General features: G+C 41.0%; 1 protein-coding gene and 1 long non-coding RNA gene across 2 annotated transcripts in view; one reads left to right on the top strand and one right to left on the bottom strand.

The window, feature by feature from the left end:
- The window catches only part of pax5 (paired box 5), a 41,776-nt gene extending 28,864 nt beyond the window's left edge, over positions 1 to 12,912 (top strand). The window contains exons 7-11 of the mRNA XM_086211452.1: positions 3,013 to 3,145; positions 6,864 to 6,965; positions 9,864 to 9,950; positions 11,234 to 11,320; positions 12,830 to 12,912. Of these exons, the coding sequence (XP_086067578.1) occupies positions 3,013 to 3,145; positions 6,864 to 6,965; positions 9,864 to 9,950; positions 11,234 to 11,320; positions 12,830 to 12,912 (492 nt within the window). The remainder of the gene's footprint in view (positions 1 to 3,012; positions 3,146 to 6,863; positions 6,966 to 9,863; positions 9,951 to 11,233; positions 11,321 to 12,829) is intronic.
- The window catches only part of LOC147257485 (uncharacterized), a 52,775-nt gene extending 31,833 nt beyond the window's left edge, over positions 1 to 20,942 (bottom strand). The window contains exon 1 of the long non-coding RNA XR_015117604.1: positions 20,738 to 20,942. This is a non-coding gene — a long non-coding RNA (uncharacterized LOC147257485). The remainder of the gene's footprint in view (positions 1 to 20,737) is intronic.
- Positions 20,943 to 21,918: the final 976 nt, after the last annotated feature.

Raw genomic sequence — 21,918 nt, 5'->3', positions numbered from 1 at the left:
TCTGATTGCTGCCATTAGTGAACACACACACACACACACACACACACACCCCACACACACACACTTTGACAGTAACATAAAAGAAAGGAGGGGAGTTTTGGAGTTTGTACACAAAAGGAACAGTGGATTTGCCACTATTAAGAAATGTAATTTGTTTCAACATTTTTCTAATTAAAAAAATATTTTATTTAATTCATTCAAGTAAGCTGAGTAACGGCTTGTTCATACATGGATACACTCAAAATGATACGTGCATTTTAATGTGAGAGTATGACATGACTTTTTCTTCATTTTTGATTTTTTTTAATTAGCGCATTTTAAAATGTGCTTCTGATTTCTAGTGTTGGCTGCCCATTTGTGTCGATGGATCCAACTTTGTACAGTCCAAGCCAAATTCAATTGAGGGACAATAAAGTATGTCTATTTCATCAACAGTCAATGTTCATGCATTCAAGTATGAGCGGCCCCATCTAGCTCAAAGTTCCTCCTTTTCTTTTACCATGTTTTTAGAAAGAAACACAGGAATGAAACTGTTGATAAGGCATTGAGATATTGCAGGGCAGCATGGCTCAGAGGTAAAGTGGCCATCTAGCAGCCAGACGGTCGCTGGTTCAATCCTCTCTTCCCCAGGGGACAATGTCGAAGTATCCTTGAGCAAGATACTGAGCCCCTAATTGCCCCACATGGCCCTGTGACGGACTGACGACCCATCCAGGGTGAACCCCGCTTCTCACTCAATGTCAGCTGGGATAGGCTCCACACCCCCAACCCTCCTGCGACCCTTAACAGATAAGTGGTACAGGAAATGGTTGGTTGGATGGATTGACATTGAGATTTTCTACTCCTTTTTGCGAAACACACAATGTATAAAAATTCAATGCCAAACTCCAACACTAAACTTAAAAAAAAAAAAAGTTTAATGTCAAAAAACAACAGAGCAATCATCCAGACCTGGTCCAGACCCTGTTGTGACAACCTGAAAACCCACTAACCTCAACCCTAAAATAGAATAGCATGCTCACTCGGATGGTTATGTGCAACAATTTATTCGAATCAAGAGACAAACACAGTTAAAAATACACAGCTAAATAAGTTTTATTACCTTTATTACCTTTACCCTATGGAGCCACAAACCATGTTGGACCCCACAAGTACAGTTTGTTGCTATGTGGAATCCACACTCTAGTAACACCCCCCCCCCCCCCACACACACACACACACACACACACAGGTCATTTGCCCATCAAGGCTGTGGCTCTCCTGTGGTTTATCTATATTTCGTTGGTCATCATCACTGTCAATTCCATCACTCTAAATCTTTGCACTCATTAACACGCACGCATACACACACACACACACACACACACACTGGGCAGAGAGCTGAGGATGGATGTGTCGGGGTCAGACACAGGTTATACAACCCCTGCCTCACCATCTATCCGTCTACATTTTGGGAGAGAGGGACTGTGAACAGGAGCAGGAGTTATTACTTAAACAGTTCATTATGGAGACCAAAGGTAAAGATCTATGTGTAGGAAAAAAAGGCCTTTTATTTAGTTTGAGTGAGTGTGGCAGCTGTGCAGTTGTTTTCAGGAGGTCCGTCCATCCCATTCATTCAAGTACAATAACTCACACATATATTGAGGGAACTGTTTCAAATTTGGCACACATATCCACTGGGAGTGTGGATGACTCAAGATTTTGGTGGTCAAAGGTGAGGGTAACTGTTACCACATATTTACGTGGTGTCTGTACCATTCCTGTTAATGCAACAGATCAAAGGTCCAAGTCATGTCCACCTGTTCTACCCAATGCGATACCTGAGGAATGCCTTGAGGGAATTTCATTAAATATAGTAAAAACACTTGGACTCAACAACCATGAGCTTGAACTGAAATGACATCGGAGGTCAAAGGTCACAGTGCCAACCACACATCGTGGAGGCATACAACCGCAGTATTTCAAATTCCTATTTTCATACCCAAGATAAGTTTTTGGCCGGACAAAAAGGTACGGGTAACTTCACTTTCGTACAATGGACAATGGGAATAGGCAGGAAGGAGGACAAGGACAGGAATCCATCGTTAGAGGGAAGAGTTTGAAACAGCCCTGTCATCCTGCCATGTTTTGTAATTAGGGTCATTATAGTTCTGTATTGTTCCAAATAAGATGGTGTGTTTTACTTGAAAAAAAAACATCTGGAAAATAATGGGGTGGTCTTATATTCAGTACAATATGGTAATAGCAGTGATGTGGTTAAATTATTGGTTAACTGTAATTGCCAGTGTATCTTAAGTCACACATTCTTACTGTCAATCATATCCGACTTTTCGATATTCATGATGCAGTCAAGACTTCTGTTCCTTTCTGCAATTTTATCACTTGCAATACAACTTCAGTTCTGCAATACATTTGAGAAGATTGCAAAAAGATTAGAAAAAAAATACACCTGCACAACTCAGATATGGCCTGCTTGCCTCAGTTTCCTCTTTTCTATATGTCTTTAACTACTGTACTGCATGTGTGTGCGTGTACGTGTGTGCGTGTGTGTGTGTGTGTGTGTGTGTGTGTGTGTGTGTGTGTGTGTAGGGCATTGGGTGGCTATGTACGTGTGCTGAAATGATCACAGTTCTTATTGTTGTTGGTATCTGGGGAGACAAGGGGCTTTGTGTTGGCTATGGTCTATGTGATGCCACTGTGTATTCGTGTATATACAGGTGTGCGTGTGTGTGCGTGTGTGTGTGGATGAAGAGAAAGAGCAAGTTGATCCTGTGGTTATAGACCGTTGGACTCGGTTGTTCAGTAAATCCCTGTCTTTGTAAACAGATCAATAAACTCTCCACTGTAGGTGTGTGAGTGTGTGTATGTTCACACGTAAAGCTCAGTCTATAAGGAAAAGGAAGCATGTTGTAAATGTAGCAGCGTATAGTAAACACATTAACCATTCATGTTTATGTAACAGATAACACCATGATGTTTTACGTTTCTTCTCCTCTCCCTGCCTCCTCCCAGACGTCAGATTATTCCTCCATGGCCTCTCTAGCTGGAGGACTGGACGAGATGAAGAACAGTTTGGCCAATTCTGGTACAGGGGCAGAGTTAGGAGCCAGTGTTTCTGGTCCACAGTCCTATTCACTAGTTCCAGGTAAGAGATGTGCATATGCTACTTGGAGTCTGACTGAACACTAAAGTGTGAATTTCATGCTCTTTTAACCTGCAGCAGTGAGGAAACCATTTCTGTGGTGGTTATTTGTCTCTCAGTTAGCAGGCAATGTTCCCACAATTAACAACCATGAGCCACAAGTTTTAATTCTGTTGAAGAAAATATTTCATCTGACATAGAAAGAATGTAATCAGGACATTGGATTGTTTCAAATAATGTTCCTAAAAATTGTTTTTAACTGCGACATTCATAGAACGTATTGGGAATGTTGAATACTGTATCTATAATCAATGTTTTGGAGGAAAAAAAAATTCTGGGAACAAATGAATAATTTCTTGATAAAAACATTACCAGAATATTGCGCAAAATATTTTCAGCACATTTTCAGGACAAACTATTTCTAACTGGGCTGTCTGTTCGAAATTTTGCCATCAAACACACAAAAAAAAGGGGAAAAAAAATACAGTAATTTATTTTCCAAATGTATCTCGTATGTGAGCAGTGGAGTGGGCTACATGGACTGAAAGTGATTTGAAATGTTTAAAGAGCTCAGTGCCTCAGATCTCCTGAGAGGCAGGAAGCCTAAAGGAAAGGATGAAAAAAAGATGGATGGATAGAGGAATAGTGAAAACCTCATCTCTTTCTGTCTTCATTTAGAGGTAATGGTAAAGGCAGTGGTTAATTAAGAGTAGGCCGGGGAGCACTTGGACAAGGCTTCAGTGCTCCCATCTGTAATGAAGGGAATCATAGAGCTGGGAATTTGGGATATCTGAGAAAAGGCTCTTTTTTTGCCCCCTGTAACCACTGAGGAATACTACCTGAACGGGGGGAGAGAGAGAGACAAAGAGACAGAGAGAGCGAGAGAGAAAATTTCCATTTCTGCTTATGCATACAAACATTCACACACACACCTTCTGAATATTTTGCATGCATTTCCTCGCCTGTCTTTTCCCTCACAATAGAGCTCCCTCTAGGGGATCAGATGTCCATGTGTTTGGCGCAGTGTTATTGCATTCTTGAAGTGTTGATACCCTGGACTCAATCCTGCAAAGCAGCATTTATTCATACACTCAATCTCCTTCTCTGATACCTTTCCAAATCCGCAGGGCCTTCTCGGTTTCCCCTTAACTTCACCGTGTCAGCTCGAGTGCGAGCACAAGCAGGGATGATCCATACACACTGTGTTCCCTCCGTGTCTGACATGTGTAGCTCCGACGAGCTAGATGGGGAGATGGTGAGATAGAACAGTTCATCTGTAGCTGCAACTGAGCACAGAGGAGACTTGTGCTTGTTTGCTGACCTCTACGGCAAAGCTGTGGAGAACAGATAGATCAACACCGCTGGCATGCATATGCACAAATACACTAGGTGAACAGACACAGAAAACACAGCCACACACACACACACACACACACACACACACACACACACACACACACACACACACCCCTCAGAGGATCTGGCCCTGTCTGCCCCCTCTAAGTTAGGCTGTGGAGAGTCCATCTCTCCTCTCTCTCACCCTCTCCTCCCTGCCCTGTGCATTGACCCTGAGCGGATGAGCAGCCCGTCTGCACTAATGCCTTGCTGTCGCGTCAAACACCGAGAAAAACTTTACTATACAGAGACAGGAGAGAGGAGGCGGAGAGGGACAGGGAGGCTGTAGTAGAGTGGGGATCTGAGAGAGAAAAACAGAACTGGGAAGGGAGGGAATCAAAAGATTTGTAAGGAAATTGTTGTTTTTCTTTTTTTTTTAATCTGCTCATTTCCTTCCCTCTTGTCCGATCCATTTCTTCTCTTGTCAATGTGATTGTTCCCCTTTATATGGGACTTTATTATTTACTGGAACAAGATTCTTTTTTAAAGCTGGAGAAGATGTGATGAATCTATCAGTGGTCAGTTTTTCTTAAATTCTTCCAGCAAATACTAATTTATGCTGGATACAAAATTGTCAGTCTTTTCTGGTGGACAAACTATTTTAATGAATACACTACCCTAATTATACAGTTTATGTTTGCTATTTCTGCGTAGCAGTTTCTTGTTTAGTTACCATCCAGGGAAACTATTTCCAAACATAAGAGCTTCGGAATAAGGGAAAAAAAATCTTCTGCAGCCAACCCAGACATGCACAACTCTCAAAACACCACACTAGGCTGAAGTATTTCTCTGTATTTTTAATTTCATTGACAGGCAAGATCTTTGTGAATGTCAGCCCAAGTGTAAATAGAAAACAAATGAAATGTGTATACAATTTTTTAATGTCACACAAAGGTTTATTTAAATTTCAAGCTTAAACTTAAGGTATAAAACCTTTCACCTTTGAATTACCCTCACGGCCCATCTGAAGTACCTACCCAGGGCACCAGGGGGCCCCAGTCTGAATTTAGGAATAGAGAACTGATTTAATATGTGTACGATCTCCAAAATACCCCCAAAGAGAAACATCTGGCTGATACTGGTGGGAAGTATAATACACTTTCTCAAGCACAGTGCTTGCGATGAACGTGAAGGTAGACATTTATTTTATTTGTGGTCCTTCTGTAAGGATCTGTTTACAGCTCAAAACGCCTTTTGGAATTATATTCTGATATATTTGGAACTTTAAAGAGATGTCTCCTGCATTTTTCTTGTCGCCCTCCTCCCCTTCTCTTCATCTTTCCTGTTCCATTTTGTTTCCCACCATCTTAACCTCCCTGCTGTCTTTTATGTTCCCTTCTCTATTTCACTGCCCCCCTTCCAGTTAGTGGTGGTTAAGTGGAGGGGAAGTGAATGGGATTGATGGTGTTAGCATGTGAGCTGTTTATGATGATGATAAATGTGTGTGTGCAGGGGAGGAGAAGAAGGATGTTGTGCGTGCGTGTTCATGTGTGTGTGTGTGTGTGTGTGTGTGTGTGTGTGTGTCTATGATGATGATGAATGGAGGGCTTCCTCTCTGCACACTCCCAATGTCTTCTGCGTGCAAACACAGAGAAATGATTCAGGCCGACACACTGTCATGTAGTCTAATGCAGTTATATATCCTATCCAGCAAGTGACAGACAAGGGAGGGGGGTGGGGGGAGACGGTGGTAACGGGTGGAGGGGGAGTCTGTAAATTAATAGATGCCAGCAGATGGAAAACAAGGATGAAAGAAACAAAAGAAGGAGGGACGGAATGAGTGTGAATGTGTTCTGGCATGCTTTCTTCAATGAAGAGCCTGCTTGACGTGCGAGGTGATGAAGGCAGGTTAACATGAGTAAAACACTGTAATTACTGTCAGGACTGGTAACTGATGAGTTTCCAACAGATGTTCTTGTTAGCAGAATCACAGATTTTAACTGATATTTACAACAATCAAGAAATGCTGTCAATATATTCGAACGTCTTTCATTAAAAAATGGCATGATATAGATATTCTCAATGTCTTACTTCTTAGCTTATAGGACCGATAACCCAGGCATAAATTCCCTGCTGATATTGTGAATCACTCCTGAGAATTAAATGTGAATACGTTCTGCTTTTCTTACTAACTTCTGAAGACATCACCCTGGACTCTGGAAACTTGTGTAACATTTGATCAATTAGTAGATCAAGAAAAAAAGGACACTTGCAGGGAAGATGTACAAACATTGGAGGGGTTGCTATCTGTTTAATAATTATAGTATCAAACACTATCACATATTGATGAGAGTGCACATGTGCATGTATGTGTGTTTAATCACAGGTCGAGACCTTGCCAGCACCACTCTGCCAGGCTACCCTCCCCATGTTCCCCCCACAGGACAGGGCAGCTACTCCACCCCCTCCCTCACTGGTATGGTACCTGGTGAGTGAGTCTCTCTTAGAAACACACACACACACACACACACACACACTATACATCCACCTGACCTTTAACTAACTGTACCTTAAATTTAGCATTGCCTCACCCTAAAATGAAGGATTCATGTCATCCAAAAGAGAGGTGAGCAGTGATCTGATCTTTGATTTATGTCCCTCCGGCACGACGACCTGGTCCACATGAACAGGCTTCACATACCTTCTCAAGTAGCTGTAACTTTCCTCAGTCACCCAAAGTGACTCCCTTCCTTTATTCTAACACTATTGCTAAACAAAAGCATCTCAGTAGATCTTTTAGCTTCCATACATTTTTGAATTCCCACAGGATGTGTGTGTGTGTGTGTGTGTGTGTGTGTGTGTGTGTGTGTGTCTTCAGGGGTGTATTTAGCTTTGCCACTTCCTCTTTCTTGTCTGCCTGTGCTTCAGTTGACAGTGCTCCAAGGGGGGTGGCGCGTGTGTGTGTGTGTGTGTGTGTGTGTGTGTGTGTATCATTAGAAACCAGCCACAGTAGCACAGCTGTCCCTCCTCAACATTAGTAATTTGTTTTTAATGAGAATCACCAGTGACCCACGACTAATTCATTCATTCCCTTCCACTCTGCCTTCTCCGCTGCTTTTGTGTTTCAATCCTGGACCGCCGTTCTTGTTCTCGCTCGTTCGCACTCTAAGATTTGTTGCAACGGTCATAGTCAGTGCGGAATGCTCAGCGAGAAACCCAGAGAAACAGGACGGGAAACACGTGAGCAAAAAAACAGCCATGAAACAAAGTCAAAACAACATTGTTTACAAGTTCTTGTCTATTTTGTATTCCCAATCATTCAGTCGGTGACATACACACACACATACACATACACACTCTCAGTGGACGTGTAGGAACAGCACGTCTAAAGATGGCTAACCCTGTCGCCCTGTCCCCCGGCACTCACCCCAGCCTGTCCTCAGGTTTGACAGCATATTTGTGTGTGTTTCAGTTGGTGTATGTTTATGCGTGTGCTGGCATGTGAGTGTTTGTTTTTGACAGTGTGTATGTGTGTGTGCGACCTTGACACTGAGCTACACAAGGGAGACCCCTGAGCCTCCCCTCCTTCCACCCCCCACCACCCCCTCGTCTCCTAAACAACCTGACACGTTGCCGTCACTACGGTGATGACAAGGGGAGGATGTTCGCACCCAGGGATGCCAAGGAGACCGCATACCGACCCCACCTGACAGATGCAGCTAAACACACACACACAGGCACACACACTTTGACAAAGGGTATTGCGAGAGAGAAAACTTGGACTGTACATAGAGGAAAACATCAGAATTCTTCTTTGTGAATATTCCAGGCTGCCAGTGGAGGAGATAATCTCCAAACTTTGCTTCTCTGGCTCTGCCATGTTTTATCTCAGCACTTCTCAGGCAAATTATCCTCCTTTTTGTCCGCTCTGTCTAATATTATACCTTCATTAAGCAAGCAACTCTCTTCTGCTGTTCTTCTCTCTCTGTCTCTCTCGGCAGCAGGGGGGCTGACACTCAGAGGGGGTGTAAGGAAGCAGTGAGGCAGAACCGACAGAACGAGAGGGAGAGACGAGGAATGGGGAAGGGGGGGCATCAGGGTCTGTGACTGTCAGCTATGGGAGAGGGATCCCCCGGGAGAAGTGAAGGTTCAGGGGAGAAGAAAGAATGAGTAAAAGAGAGAAAAAACAGCGAGTCAGCAGAGGGATGAGGGAAAAAAGAGGAGAAGAAATGGGGAAGAATGTTATTTTGATGTGAAAGGTGACGGCCGGGCAGTAGCCGGGCGGGCTGGAGGATGAGAGAGAAAAACGGAGAGAAGGGGTGAAAGGGAAGACAAGAGAATGAGTAAACCCCAGACAGTAGGTAGTAAATGAGGGAGAAAAGCTATGCTATCATCCGCTGTGTGGCAGGACCGCTGGAGTCTTACTGAGCCTTTCAGTTCAGTGTTCTCAACCAGTCTGCCGAAACAAGAAAACATATGTTTGTCATTTAAAAACGGTTCATCTAATCAGCTACTGCTACAGTTAAGATCATAGTCGGTAAATTGTTGGTAAGAAATCAAACATCTGTGAGTTGATTCAATGTCACACGGGATCGTGTCTGCAGTTTGAATAAATTGCAGCGCTGATCATTTCAGGCTGAAATTACTGAAATGTTACTTTTTGCATCCTATTCGAATGTTAACCATCCGGACTCATTGTCTTGTTTCTTGAGGACCAGTTTGAGCCCCCTCCTCCATGTTCCTAAAAAGCTCCCTCCCATAAAAATGTGCATATCCAAAGGGCACAGATGGATTTGTGAGCATCGTCCACAAATGTCCAGATTCAAACCCTGAAGGAAATGAAAATCAAATCAAATCAAATTGCTGTACATTCAGATTTCATGGTGAAACTTACAGCTCTACTACCATTGATTGTAATACAGGTTCAGATTATAACAATGTCAAACGTGACTGACAATACATGTGAGCACGCACGGCTTTGTAAACAGTGACTACATATTTGCTTGAGTTTACTTAGTTTGATTCCAGTGGGGCTGCATATGTAACCTTATTCTGGTTTCCAGAAAACCCCTTGACGAGCTTGCTGTGTTCGTGATGAATGATGAAACATAGATGACACTGATATTAAAATGGTACTGAGGTTAAACTAATCTTAAATTCAAGCTTGAAATGGCAGAGTGGTGGATTTCCAGGAACCAAAGACTTGCCAGCACCAACAGTAACTATTGCACATCTGGATTCTGTTGGAGCCCCATGTGTCAGGATTTGGCTACAGTTAACCAAGCCCTGATTCGATATCTCACTCAGAGAAAAATTACAGATTCAACTTCTGGTATTTTATAAAAACAAGACGTTGACGTGCTGTTTCCTGTTCTCTTCCTTTTAGGTGGAGATTTCTCCGGAAGTCCATATTCCCATCCTCAGTATTCCACATACAATGAATCGTGGAGATTTCCAAATCCCAGTTTATTAGGTAGGTATCTCTACTGTGCAGTTTGATCAATATTTCTATCACTGAATTTCATTTCACTTGACTTCACATCACGATTCCTTCCTGTAATGTGCTCCACTCCTCACTTATCATCCCATTACATTTGTGTCTGTATAGATTCATACAGTAAAATATGTTTTGTGCAAGGGTTTGTTTAAAGGCTGGCAATTTGGAGTGTGAATGGATTTGTAACGAGAGGGAGGAAGAGATTAGGAGGCATTTATCTGCAGTTCATCCGTGTTTTGGGATTTGTTGGATTTGATCTTATTTAGTGGAGGATGCTGACTCGGTGTTTCATGTCTTCATTCAGTCACCATCACATGAAGAGTTATGAATTTAAACGCTAGGCAGGAACAGATTATAGAGACATTTAATAGTGTTTTTAATATTCAAACAATTTGCTGTTTTTGTTTCAGTCCTAACTCTTATACGTATATTAGCAGTACACAGGGTGACACATCCTTAATAACAATGAATATCTATGTTGTAGAACTAAAAAGGAGATCACGTGGACACAGAATCTGAACATTGAAATCTGTTCTTTTCTTCTCCTTTTTTTTCTCCGATTGCTGAATCCTATTCCAGAACTGCATCCATCCATACTATCTCTGGGAGCTTAATTACCTCCCAATATATATTGTATTAAAAAACAAGGGTTCAACAAATTTCATCAAAGCACACTCAAATTATAAAGAGAAATCATGTTATTATATATTACATATTATTTTTAATATAGTCCATATTATATATCGAATAGGTTTTATCTTCAGGCTTCAGGATCCAGGATTTACAATTTTATCCAGATCACCTACAAAAGTTTATCACTTATTCCTTGCAGAATTACCCATCCTTGGACTAAATTTCATCCAAACGTGTCCATTCGTTCTAGAGACATCCTGTTAACAGTCGGACACACAGACGATCACATTAGCTCCTTGGGGAAGGTATAATTACTGCAGTGATCAGTTGATTGCACTGTATTGTAAAAGTACATGAAATAGTTCTGGTAATTCATTCAGAAGTGAAATACCCAACAGTGGCTTTAGCGTCATCAGTGTATTAACAGGAAATGAGCCAAAAGCAGTCAGTGTTAACCTCACAGTCAAGGGAGCCATTTCAGAGGTCTGGCTTAAAGGTGAAATGGTCAAGAGGTGACGGTGTAAAGGTCAGTAAGTAAGAGGGGTCAGGCCGTTCTGACCTTCCAGTGTCCCACACACACACCTACCCAGCCTTTCCTATCCTCACTTCCTTCCTTCTGTCCCCAGTGTTTCAGCAGGATTATGGTTCTCTCCTGGGGACGGAAATCGGCTGTTCCTCCAGTCTCTTCACCAGCCAGGCAGGACAGATGCAAGGTAGGTGGAGACAAGGGTGGGATGTGACAATGCAGGTGTGTGTATGAAGGGAGAATGAGCGGCAGTACTAAGTAAGAGAAGTTAGAGGACGATATTCATATTAAGAGTGGATGAATGAAGGCTGTGATTTAAAGGAAATGAGGGAAAGTGAGAGTAAAGGTGACAAATGAAAGAATGGTGAGTTAAAAAATAAGAGGTGGAGAAGTGCATCTGCAGTCTTGAGTGAGACTAAATAGTTTGTCAGGGTGGCTTAATGCCTCACTTCCTCAAAGAGCCTCCTGAGATTACCTGGACTGTGGACAGACCTGTCAGCACACTGTTGGGCTGATTGATGGAGGGGACACAGACAGGTGTGTAGTATGTCTGTGTGTAGTATTGCGAGTGTGTAGTTGTGAGAGTGTGAAGGTGTGCGAGTGTGGGTTTGTGTGCGTCTGCCGGGTTACAGTATTGAATTGACCTCTTCCCTAAGGAGAGAATAGACTCAAGGGATCAGTAGTAGTAGAGCTGTACTCAGTGTGTCAGCTAAGATGGTGTGTGTGTGTGTGTGTGTGTGTGTGTGTGTGTGTGTGTGTGTGTGTGTGTGTGTGTGGCGGGGCGTTCAGAAGGAGGGAGACAAAGAAAAGCTTGTCAGGAAGTCGACTGAGTTCATTTCACTGGTTGTGCATAAAAGGGAGTCATTTTTTCTGTCATTAGCTTCATCAGCTCATGTCATCTCATATATGCCTTTCAACATGTACGTTCATAGTAAAATATCATCTCCACGGAAAATTGAAGCTGCTCATTTTACTTTTTTTTTAACAACACTAGTCATTCAAGTTAAAGGGTAATTCCGGATTATTACAATTTATTTTTCTCATTTTCCCCACTTTTGTCAGTAATTAAAATTGAACTCACCGAGTTAATTGCACAGCTCTTTGAAGGGAGGGGACACATGTCCCGCTAGTTTTCCTCTGAAGTGACGGACTATTATCTTCATTACCTTTAAGCTCTTCCGGACTGAACTCCAAATAAAGTGGGACATAAAATGTTACGACTATTGTTATCAGTATGTTTTATGATCAATAACTCTAAAAAGAGGCAGGACCAGACCTGAGATATTTTAGTACCAACATGTACCAAAGTCAGTGTAGGTTTATTCCAGGTGCAATGATGAAAGCGAAAACTAAAATATACTGTAATATCAGTTTGTTTTGCATGAATCAACCAGATCTCACAGAAATGTGTGACCTCTGTATGTTCTTAACATTGCATTGTAGTGGCATGACAGTCAAAAATGACATGCCAGCATAGCACCAACAGCATAGCACTCAGAGTGTCCTTCTTGTGATTATCATTATTTGCTGACAAAATCTTCTTGAAATAGCATTTACTGTTGTAAGTAATGTTTTAGGTTGTAACCAACAGCAACGAAGACTACAAGAACACCCAATCTGTGAACAAATGTAACAGATCATCATAATGTTGAAATTCCTTCAAAGTATTAAAGTTAACGTGCCCGTTTCGTTGCAGGGTCTCCGTACTACTACAGCGCAACATCACGGGGGGCGGGCCCTGCTGCCACTGCAACAGCCTCCGCCTACGACCGCCATTGACCCCTCCTTCCGAGGATGGAGAGAAGTTATAGATGAGGGAAGAAGGGAGGGAGGGATAGCACCAGCACCACTCAGTACAAGCCTGCCCTATTCGCACCCAAGGCAACAAGGAGCAGATTTTACATTTTTGACATCAGCGCAGTTTGTATTCTCTTTGATTGACATTAAAGCTAACCAGGCCACTGCTAGCGTGCAAAACAGACACACTAGAGGGTTGTTACATTGCTGGGATGACAAAATGTTGCAGTGCCAGCACCAGGTTAGTTGATAAGAGCCTTTCTTTACATGTGAGCACTCTCATACTTCATAAAACTTGGTATCCCTGCTAAATGTTGCATGTAAAGATGTGATGATATGACCTGGATTGGCTTAGATAGGTTTTAACATTGGGAGCTTTTTTTTTTTTTTTTTTTTTGCTGAAGTCGTTTAAATCACCTTTTCAGTCTTTTTTTATGACCTGCCATTAATCAATCAATTTTCTATGCCATATTACGGTAAAGACAATCCAACTCATATAACTTTAAATGACCAAAATTGCAACCATAACATCATCATCTTAGCTTCTTCTCTTTGGACTACAAAGAATGGGATACCGATTTTTGATTTTTGATTTATTTTTTTTTTAAATGGGAGTGTTCAGCTTCATAAATTCTCAGCCAGATCCCTACAGATCAGACAAAGCACAGGCTTCTACTGTAAAATTAGCAGTTCATTTCAGACCAAAACAGAACCAACCAGGGAGTGTTCTTGTACAGGAAGGTGCTATCCAGCCTCCCCAGGCCAGATTTAGTCCTGATCTAGAGCTATTTATAATGGACGAGACACAGAGTAATATATTAAGAAGCTTTTCTGCGCTGCACTCCGTGATGTGAGTGAATGCCCGTAATGATTTATAATATGTGTCACGCTGTCGTGCTAGAGTAGTGATGATGATGATGATGATGCAGTGAAATATGAAAAACTTTCAATATGAAAAAGGAATCTTTGTTTATAAATGTGGTCCAACTGAATTTTTCCTGTTTATAGTTTGATGCCTGGTATCAGTTGACACAGGTGCCACTGAATAAGACGCCATTTAAAAAAAGAATCCACTTCCTGTATATTCAAATGAAGAATCAGGAAGTGGGGGGCATCCCTATTTCTCTCTCTCTCTTGCTCTCTTTCTATTTCTCTCTTTAAACTCCCCAAAGATGGGCCCCCCCTAGTGGATCGGCTGACTAACTACAAAAGCACAAAGAGACTCAATCATCCTTTAAAGCCGCCATTTTACTTTTTTTTTTAAACTTCCTTTTCCGATCCCTGAAGTACTTCTTCTTCTTCTCCGCCCCTTTTTTCAGTACTTGTCCTTGTGCTATTTGACATCCTGAAATGGTTTCTATAAAAGCATTGCTTTTTTGTGAAAACAAAACTGTTTTATATTATTATTATTATTATTATTATTATTATTATTATTATCATTATTTGGTTGTCTCCTACATCAGTTCTGCGCTGTGACAATGCATGACACCAGGGTCGAGGCCTTAGCCATTCCATGTACACACAGATCCAGACAGATTTGCCCTCTCAGATCTGATATCAGTCAATCCTCCTCCTTCCATGTTGGGATGGCCCGGGATGTTGATCTGTGATAACGGGCTGGATCTTCTTCTACCTGTGTGTACATAGCTTTCCTGTCTTACATCCATCCACACAAAATTTGTACAGTAATTAATAAAAGAGAGGAGAAGTCACAATGTCAATTTCAAATATTCATATTTTAGATTTTAGTGATGAAGCTTTTCGTTACGATAAAAAGACTAAGTGGTGTTGTTTTAGCCATCGTCTGCAGGTGTTTACATATCTTTTTGTTTGTTTCGGGTATGTGTGGCTGACTGTAGTGCTTCATTGCTACTGTGTAGTTTTAATAGCAAACAGATTGGAGGCACCAAATCTGCAGCGTGAGACATAAAATATATGAACATATACCTATGAACACTGAACAAAGCGCTTAGTTTCTCAGTCTGTTTTTTTTTTTCTTCCTGGGTTTGGATATAGTGATAGAGTGGATCCTTTTACATTTGCTGACCTTAAAAGTTGTGCATACACAACTCTAAAGAAGATTCTTATGATAGCTCTCTTCAGCGGGGGCCTTCCGTTATTATCTCTCTTTCTCTCTAGATCTTTCTGAGGCATTATTGAACCTGAACCACACCAGCTGAAAACAAGGACAGTGCCTTTAGTTTTATACGTCAACATTGCCCTGACTGACAATGAGTCACTAAAACACGATTCAGTGTCCCCCACCTGCAACCCCCTTAACAAAAATTCTGGTCATGATAATGTGAGACATGCAGGAAATATATCACAACTTCCACTAATCAGTAGCAGACTGTAATTTCTATGATACTGCATTGCCAACCAACAGTTGCATTGCTGTGGCGATGACCTACGTACGAGGAGTCTGCTGGTGTGGACATTTCAGTCACAGATTCAAACAAATGTTCTTTTCAAAAAATGCTCTTTTATTTCTCTATAAGCTGTAAAATTACAAAAGAATGGTTTATTTTCTGTCATTAAAGTCATAAATAAGCAGCGAATTGCTCCTCCGCAAACAAGACAGTCGTGGTCCTCAGAGGATGAACGCTTAACAATGTAAGTGGTCACCTGACTTCATCTAGCGCCATCAACAGGTCACTTAATGTTGGCAATATTTCAACCTCTACTCCACTGAATTGGCAGTAATGTTTGCAGGGCATTCATGGTTCCCAGATGATGTATTTGAATGATTTTGGTGCCAAAATCCCTCTGAATACGTGGAGGTTGACATGCTAACAAAATTAAGGCTAACATGATGTCAGCATGCTGAAAGCTCCATTGTGTCAAGCCAGTCATATAACAAAATGAACACAAATCTTGTTGTTTTTAGTGGAAAACCCTGCATATGAATGAAAATGATAAAGAGCAGGATGTCAAACACAGAGAGTGTTTTGCTTTCGCCTCAGACTTCAGGTTTACCTGTCTGCTAAACATTTGTTGAGATTGGCAGTAAATATTACATCATATTTGAGTAGACGTTACATAAGTGGCTGATACCAAACACTTTGATTTGTTGCATTCACTTGTTTTTTCCAGCTCTATAGACACAAGGAGCATGATTCCCTGTAATCCTGAGAAGTGTGTGATTGGAGGTGACTGAAATGTCCATGCAGCACTGTGATATATAATGAAATACTCCGAGCACATATTATACATTTGCACCAGGGCTAAAGAGAACACAACGGCTTGACAAAGAGTGAAAAGGCACAAAATATACAAAAATAAAAAGCCAAGTAAGCGACAGACATATTACAAGTCTGTTCATTTATATTGCTTTTTTTTTTGTTATCCAACGAGAGCATCTTATAAGTGAATTACACTTTCACAGACACACACCCACACACACTACTGTGAACAAATATTGATTGAATGCCATTCTCCTTGAGGAGGTGAATCCAGTTGCGAGGAGCTGTAACACCAAACAGGCCAAATTCTCTACCGTTCTCTGGAGTAGCCAAGAATCCCCCAGATACATTAACAGGATTATTTTTTAACTATGCATCTCATAGTGACACAGCTTGCCTTGCCATTGCTCTGACCTAATTGGTTCAAATAGGGAGTGAAGGGATTCTCATTGGCCCGCCATTGTTTTGATGGGCAGCCATGACATTGACTGCAGCGATGAGGGGGACTGTCATTGTGGGTGGTACTGTAAGGAAGCAGAGGGCACACACACACACACACACACACACATAGATACACACCTAAATACAAGATGAGACACCCTCCCTTTGTCCTTTGCAGAGTGGTGATCGCCCCTCCTCTCATGCCCCTGTATTCCCCAGGGGAGTCCAAACCTGCTGTGCCATCAGAAGCTCATCCTGTCTCATTCCCCCACTCCACCCAACCCTTAATCTCATCATATCTCACACACTCTCCTCTTCCTTTTGCACTGCCACACCACCAGGATTAGGAATATTAAACTATTCTGTTGATTTCAAGCTCGTGACCTGCCTAAAAAAGTCCCCCCTCTTTCTTCAGACAGCCATATTAATCCTTTTTCTCACCTTTCCTACTTTTCTCTCTGACCATTAAGACTTGATGCTCGGCGTCCTATAAGAAATTCAGCAAGGGAATGAAGAAGGGGTGCCAAAGTAAGGTCATTTCAATGGCAATGTTGCTGCCGGTATTGTTTATTTGGTGTGAGATCACATTTAATATTCCCCTTTCTCTTCATGTGCTTGTAGAGCATTTAAAAACACTCAAGTGAAATTCAAATGTAGCATTGCTACCATCCATGAACAGGAAACTGAGATAAATGCAAATGAGCTTTTTTCCCGCCCCTTTATTATGATTTTTCACCGAGTGAGCCTGACTGCATCTCAATATGAATCCATGAAGATGGCTGCTGCCTTCATGAAACCTGAGGGGATTTCTGCATCACATCTTGACAGCAATTAGTGGCACAATCTGTTTCAGACTTGCTGGTATAACTAGGCTCTGGACAGATCCAAGTGTTACAGTGTTCTGTACATCTTAATATTATTCATCTGTGGAAGAGGAAAAATAATCAACAAGACGCAGCCTACAAAAATAAGCAGAAGTTTAAAAAAAAAAAAAACAAGCTAACATGATTTTTCACCTTACTGTGGCCTTTCGTGTAACAATCTGGAGTTTCTTTTGTGTTCATTGCTTCCTATCTGGGGTGTTAAAGAGATATTTATATCAGTGACATTTTGGTAAAAAAATAAATAAAAAGACATCAGAAAGCAAAAACATTTGCAAATTAGGTTTGAACAATTCAGCGATTCCTTGAAATCAAACAAAGGTAAACATATCTGTAACATTCACCAAAGCCTGTGATGCCTGTTTTAATGATAGATTCTTGTACAAAAAAAAAACTATAAAATATCAGAAAAGACTTACAGATACAAACACAAAATGAAGATAAGAAATGCCTTCAAATATCCTGGAGGGGAGGATTTAAAAAAAAGTAAAAGAATAGCTTCTTTAAGAAAATGTGTATGTTTTTTATTCGATTTTTTAGTAGTTGCAAACAAAAACTTGGTGTTTTTTCTCTTTGTGTGTCGTGTGTTGTCTTAATATTTGAATGTATTTTACTGCAGTGCGAATTTGCCAAAGATATCATATCACTTGATTTCCTCTCCTTTTATTTTAGTTGGAATTGTGACCAATTTCGTTCAAGAAAACTAGAAATAAATGGTGAATTTGATATTATGCTTATTTTTTATATCTCTATTGTTAATATTATTGTTATTTTGTTTCCTGGGATTGAGTTTACTGTGAATTATTCAATTGCAGTTTGCTTGATGCATCTCTTCATACTGTGTACCTGTCCATCCGTCCACCTGAGTGACTGTTGTTGGTGAATTATTCCATTTATGTACCTGTAATGTGAAGCTAAGAAGTAATTATTTGTAAATACTTGCCATAATTTTATTGGTCCTTCAGAATAAAAAAAAAATAATTTTTTGGAAGTCAACGGTTCTGTGTGAGTGCTTAAATGCATGCTGTATATTTTTGTAGTCGTCAACATGCATTCAAACAATCAGCACTGAAGTCAAAGTAGCAATAAACAGAAAAATGTAAACAAATACACTTAGAGGTAAATGTGTTCCTGAATGCAGCAACCCACAGCATCAGTGTGTCTTCTGCATGTACGTTTTGTTTAAGGGTGCTTTCGCAATTCAGCATTCAGTCCATTTTTAATCGAAAGCTCGTTTAGGCACTTGCTGGTGCCCTAATCGTTCAACTACCAGTTCAAGACCACCTCTCCTAACTGGTCCCAGTCCATTTGCAAGAGAATCCTACGATGGTTCAATTGCAGCAACAGCCCAATCACACCCTGATCCTTCTACTTTACGACATTCCCATATTGCTTTTTTGAAAAAATTAAAAAGTAATAAATAGTGTGAAAGGAACTATCCAATGGACCACGAACTTGTTCATCAAGAGGAAGCAGCTCTCCTCTTGACATTCATTGTGTACCTCTTGTATCTGTCAATCACCCAAGAATGCACATGGAATGTACATGTACATACATATACATGCCAGAAGAAAGGAGTTGACAAATAGACACGTGACTTTTCCTGTCCATAAGACTACACTGGGGGTGAAATTAAATCTTATATTGTATCAAAAAAATTGTGCTGAAGAATATTTTTTGAATGAGGCCCAATGGACCAATTCCCCTCTTGCTACGGATAATTTTCATAAACTTAAAAAAGACAAAGCAGTGCTATTGTGTCGAAATACAGTGGAGTAGAAAGAACAGATATTTGCAGTGAAGTGGTGTGGAGCAAAAGTCAACTGGACCAAAAACTAAATCTACTGAAGTACCATCTAGTTGACAAATGTACAGTATTTCCACAACTGGAAACAAAAAAAGACACATGAAGTGTATTATTTTTCTGCTGGCATAGATGTCACATTCCTCAACATCCAGCTAGTCTAGACTTCAGGACCTGGAGAGCAGCAGTCTCAGTTTGACCCCACAGTGCTGCTTTCATCCTCCCATGTCATCTTAGGGGCATCTGGAGGCCGCTAACCTCCCTCCCTCTCACCAGTCTCACCCAATCAAGTGTCCCAATGCTGCAGTCTTGGCTGCTGGCCGAGTACCCTGCCCTTCTGTGTATGCGTGTGTGCGTGTGTGTGTGTGTGTGTGTGTGTGTGTGTGTGTGTGTGTGTGTGTGTGTGCGTGCTGAGGACAGGAGGAGTAGGAGGAGGGGGAGGAAGGGGTGATAATAGGACACAAGCCATGACATGGCGATAACATGCCACACACACAGAAAACAGCCCATACCCAGCTTGAGACACAGGCCAGGCTGTCCACATCTTGGGTTTCTGCCCAAGACACCAGAATGGCAAACAGTGTATGTGTTTGTGTGTGTGTGTGTGTGTGTGTGCGCGCCTGCTCATTTTGGTTCTATGCCAGCAAAAGGCAACCCTTTAATCTTGAGTGTGAAAGCTCCTTATGTGAGAGGATCAACACTTCAAACAACTATACATTTTTCTAATAAACACAAAAAAAAAAGTGTGTAATCTGAGCGCTGAACATAACGAGGATTATATGTGACTCTGTGGCTCTCAGCAACTTCATGAAGCTTCATAATGTGCATCAGGTCACTGTTTAATGGTCTGACTGTCTGGTATTGCTCTTGTAGCTGCTTTGCACCAAACAGAGCAGTGAATGGTAAAACAACTCCATCCTAATGATAATGTTGCTCCATAACAGCATATGCATGTGAGCAACAGCCGGGTAACAAGTTCATGACATGAATGAACTGTACAAGCTGAAAATGGCTCTAAAGCACAAGGCCACCAAACTGCTATATTTGAAAGACACAAGAGAATCAAGTCTTGCTCTCTCACAACATACTAAAGATCGATTTTCACAGAGTTTCTAAGAATGCACTGCACTCGTGCGTTGTAGTCCTACATCACCCACAATCCTCTGCACAATGAGTGGTAATGGTGCATATGATTGAAATAAAAGTGAGAAACTCCCAATACGTCACTGTGTGACTCACAGTACACTTACACACAACCAGCACCATCATAAAACTTCCTCATGTACAAGGAAAAGAAATAACGCAAATAACAACCTTCACCTCAAATATAACAGGGACTAAGGTGAAATAAAATCATGTAAAATATGAACCGTGATATTGAACAAAGTGGGTTGACATTTATAAGCAAAGTGTACAAACCAACACTTAAATGTCAACACGAAATGAAATAAGAACAAGCCAGCTCTGATTTGCAATAAAATAAAAGTTAGGCATCTTACCTTAGTAGGCTACTTGTGTATGAAGTCCATTCTGTTGGGATGTCCACATGGTTTTCAGCTGACAGTGGTTTGCAGGTAGGACTTCATGATTGGAGAGATGCCAATGAATCCCATATTATCGCAAGTGGTTGGTTTATCATTGTTAAAAAAAAAAAAAAGCAGGCAATTTCAATACAACCTGTTTTTACTACAGGAAACAGCGACGCCATCAAGCTAGCTAGCGTCAGTGTTGTTTGACTGTTGCACGGTAGCCATGTTTGTTTCAAACGTGAAAATTCGCGCTGTTTCGTACACTCACGTGACTGACATAATCGTAAAGATTTTTCAAAGCCCCACCCACTACAATAGCGAAATAAGATTGGCTAATTCACCTGTCACTCTCTACACAGCCATGGAGAGATTTCTTTTCTCTACCACTCCAGCCCTGACCTTACATTACCAGCTCACTCTTTCTCTTCCCGGAAACAAGAATACCTAAATATGATTGGATAACTCAATTTTTACTTTTTCAAGACACTAAACCCTTCATTTCTGAAGCGTATTTAATAGTAAATTAGGTAAATTATTATGATTATGATTATGATTATTATTATTATTATTATTATTGTGGCTACTGTCTATGGCTGTTTTGTATTACCATCAATTACGTACAAAGTTAAACTCAGATATATATATATATATATATATATATATATATATATATATATATATATATATATATATATATACAAAAATATAGTCAAACTGCCAGCTTGTCTCGCTGTGAACTCCATTAGCTAGTTTCTCACTTTGGTTTGTTGTTTTTGTTCTTGCGCTACTTGTTTACTTTGCAAGAATAAATTTAACATTAGTTTTTAGTTCAAGTCTCCATTTAGGTCCACCTTCCTCCTCACACCCTGACAATATCTGACTCAAAAACTAAGGTTTGACGGTGTATCATGAGATTGGGAAGCATTGCCACATCCTCTGCCCTCTTTTGTCTCCTCCTATTGCTCCAGATTACATAACATGACTAGATACTGACATGTTATACCCCCTCCTGTCTCCTCCTCCCCAGCTTCCTATACAAAAGGAGAAGACAGACAACACTGGTACTTATGGAGGGCAAGAAGTCATGCAAATTAACGTCAGTCAGCATCGGTATTTTTTGGCCCTCCAGAGCCCCGGCGAGGAGGAGGTGT

This window comes from Aulostomus chinensis, chromosome 8 (assembly GCF_037954235.1).
Source record: "Aulostomus chinensis isolate RoL2024-O1b breed Wild chromosome 8, RoL_Achi_v1.0, whole genome shotgun sequence".
NCBI classification, from domain to species: domain Eukaryota; kingdom Metazoa; phylum Chordata; class Actinopteri; order Syngnathiformes; family Aulostomidae; genus Aulostomus; species Aulostomus chinensis.
This window is presented reverse-complemented; position numbering and strand designations above follow the sequence as displayed.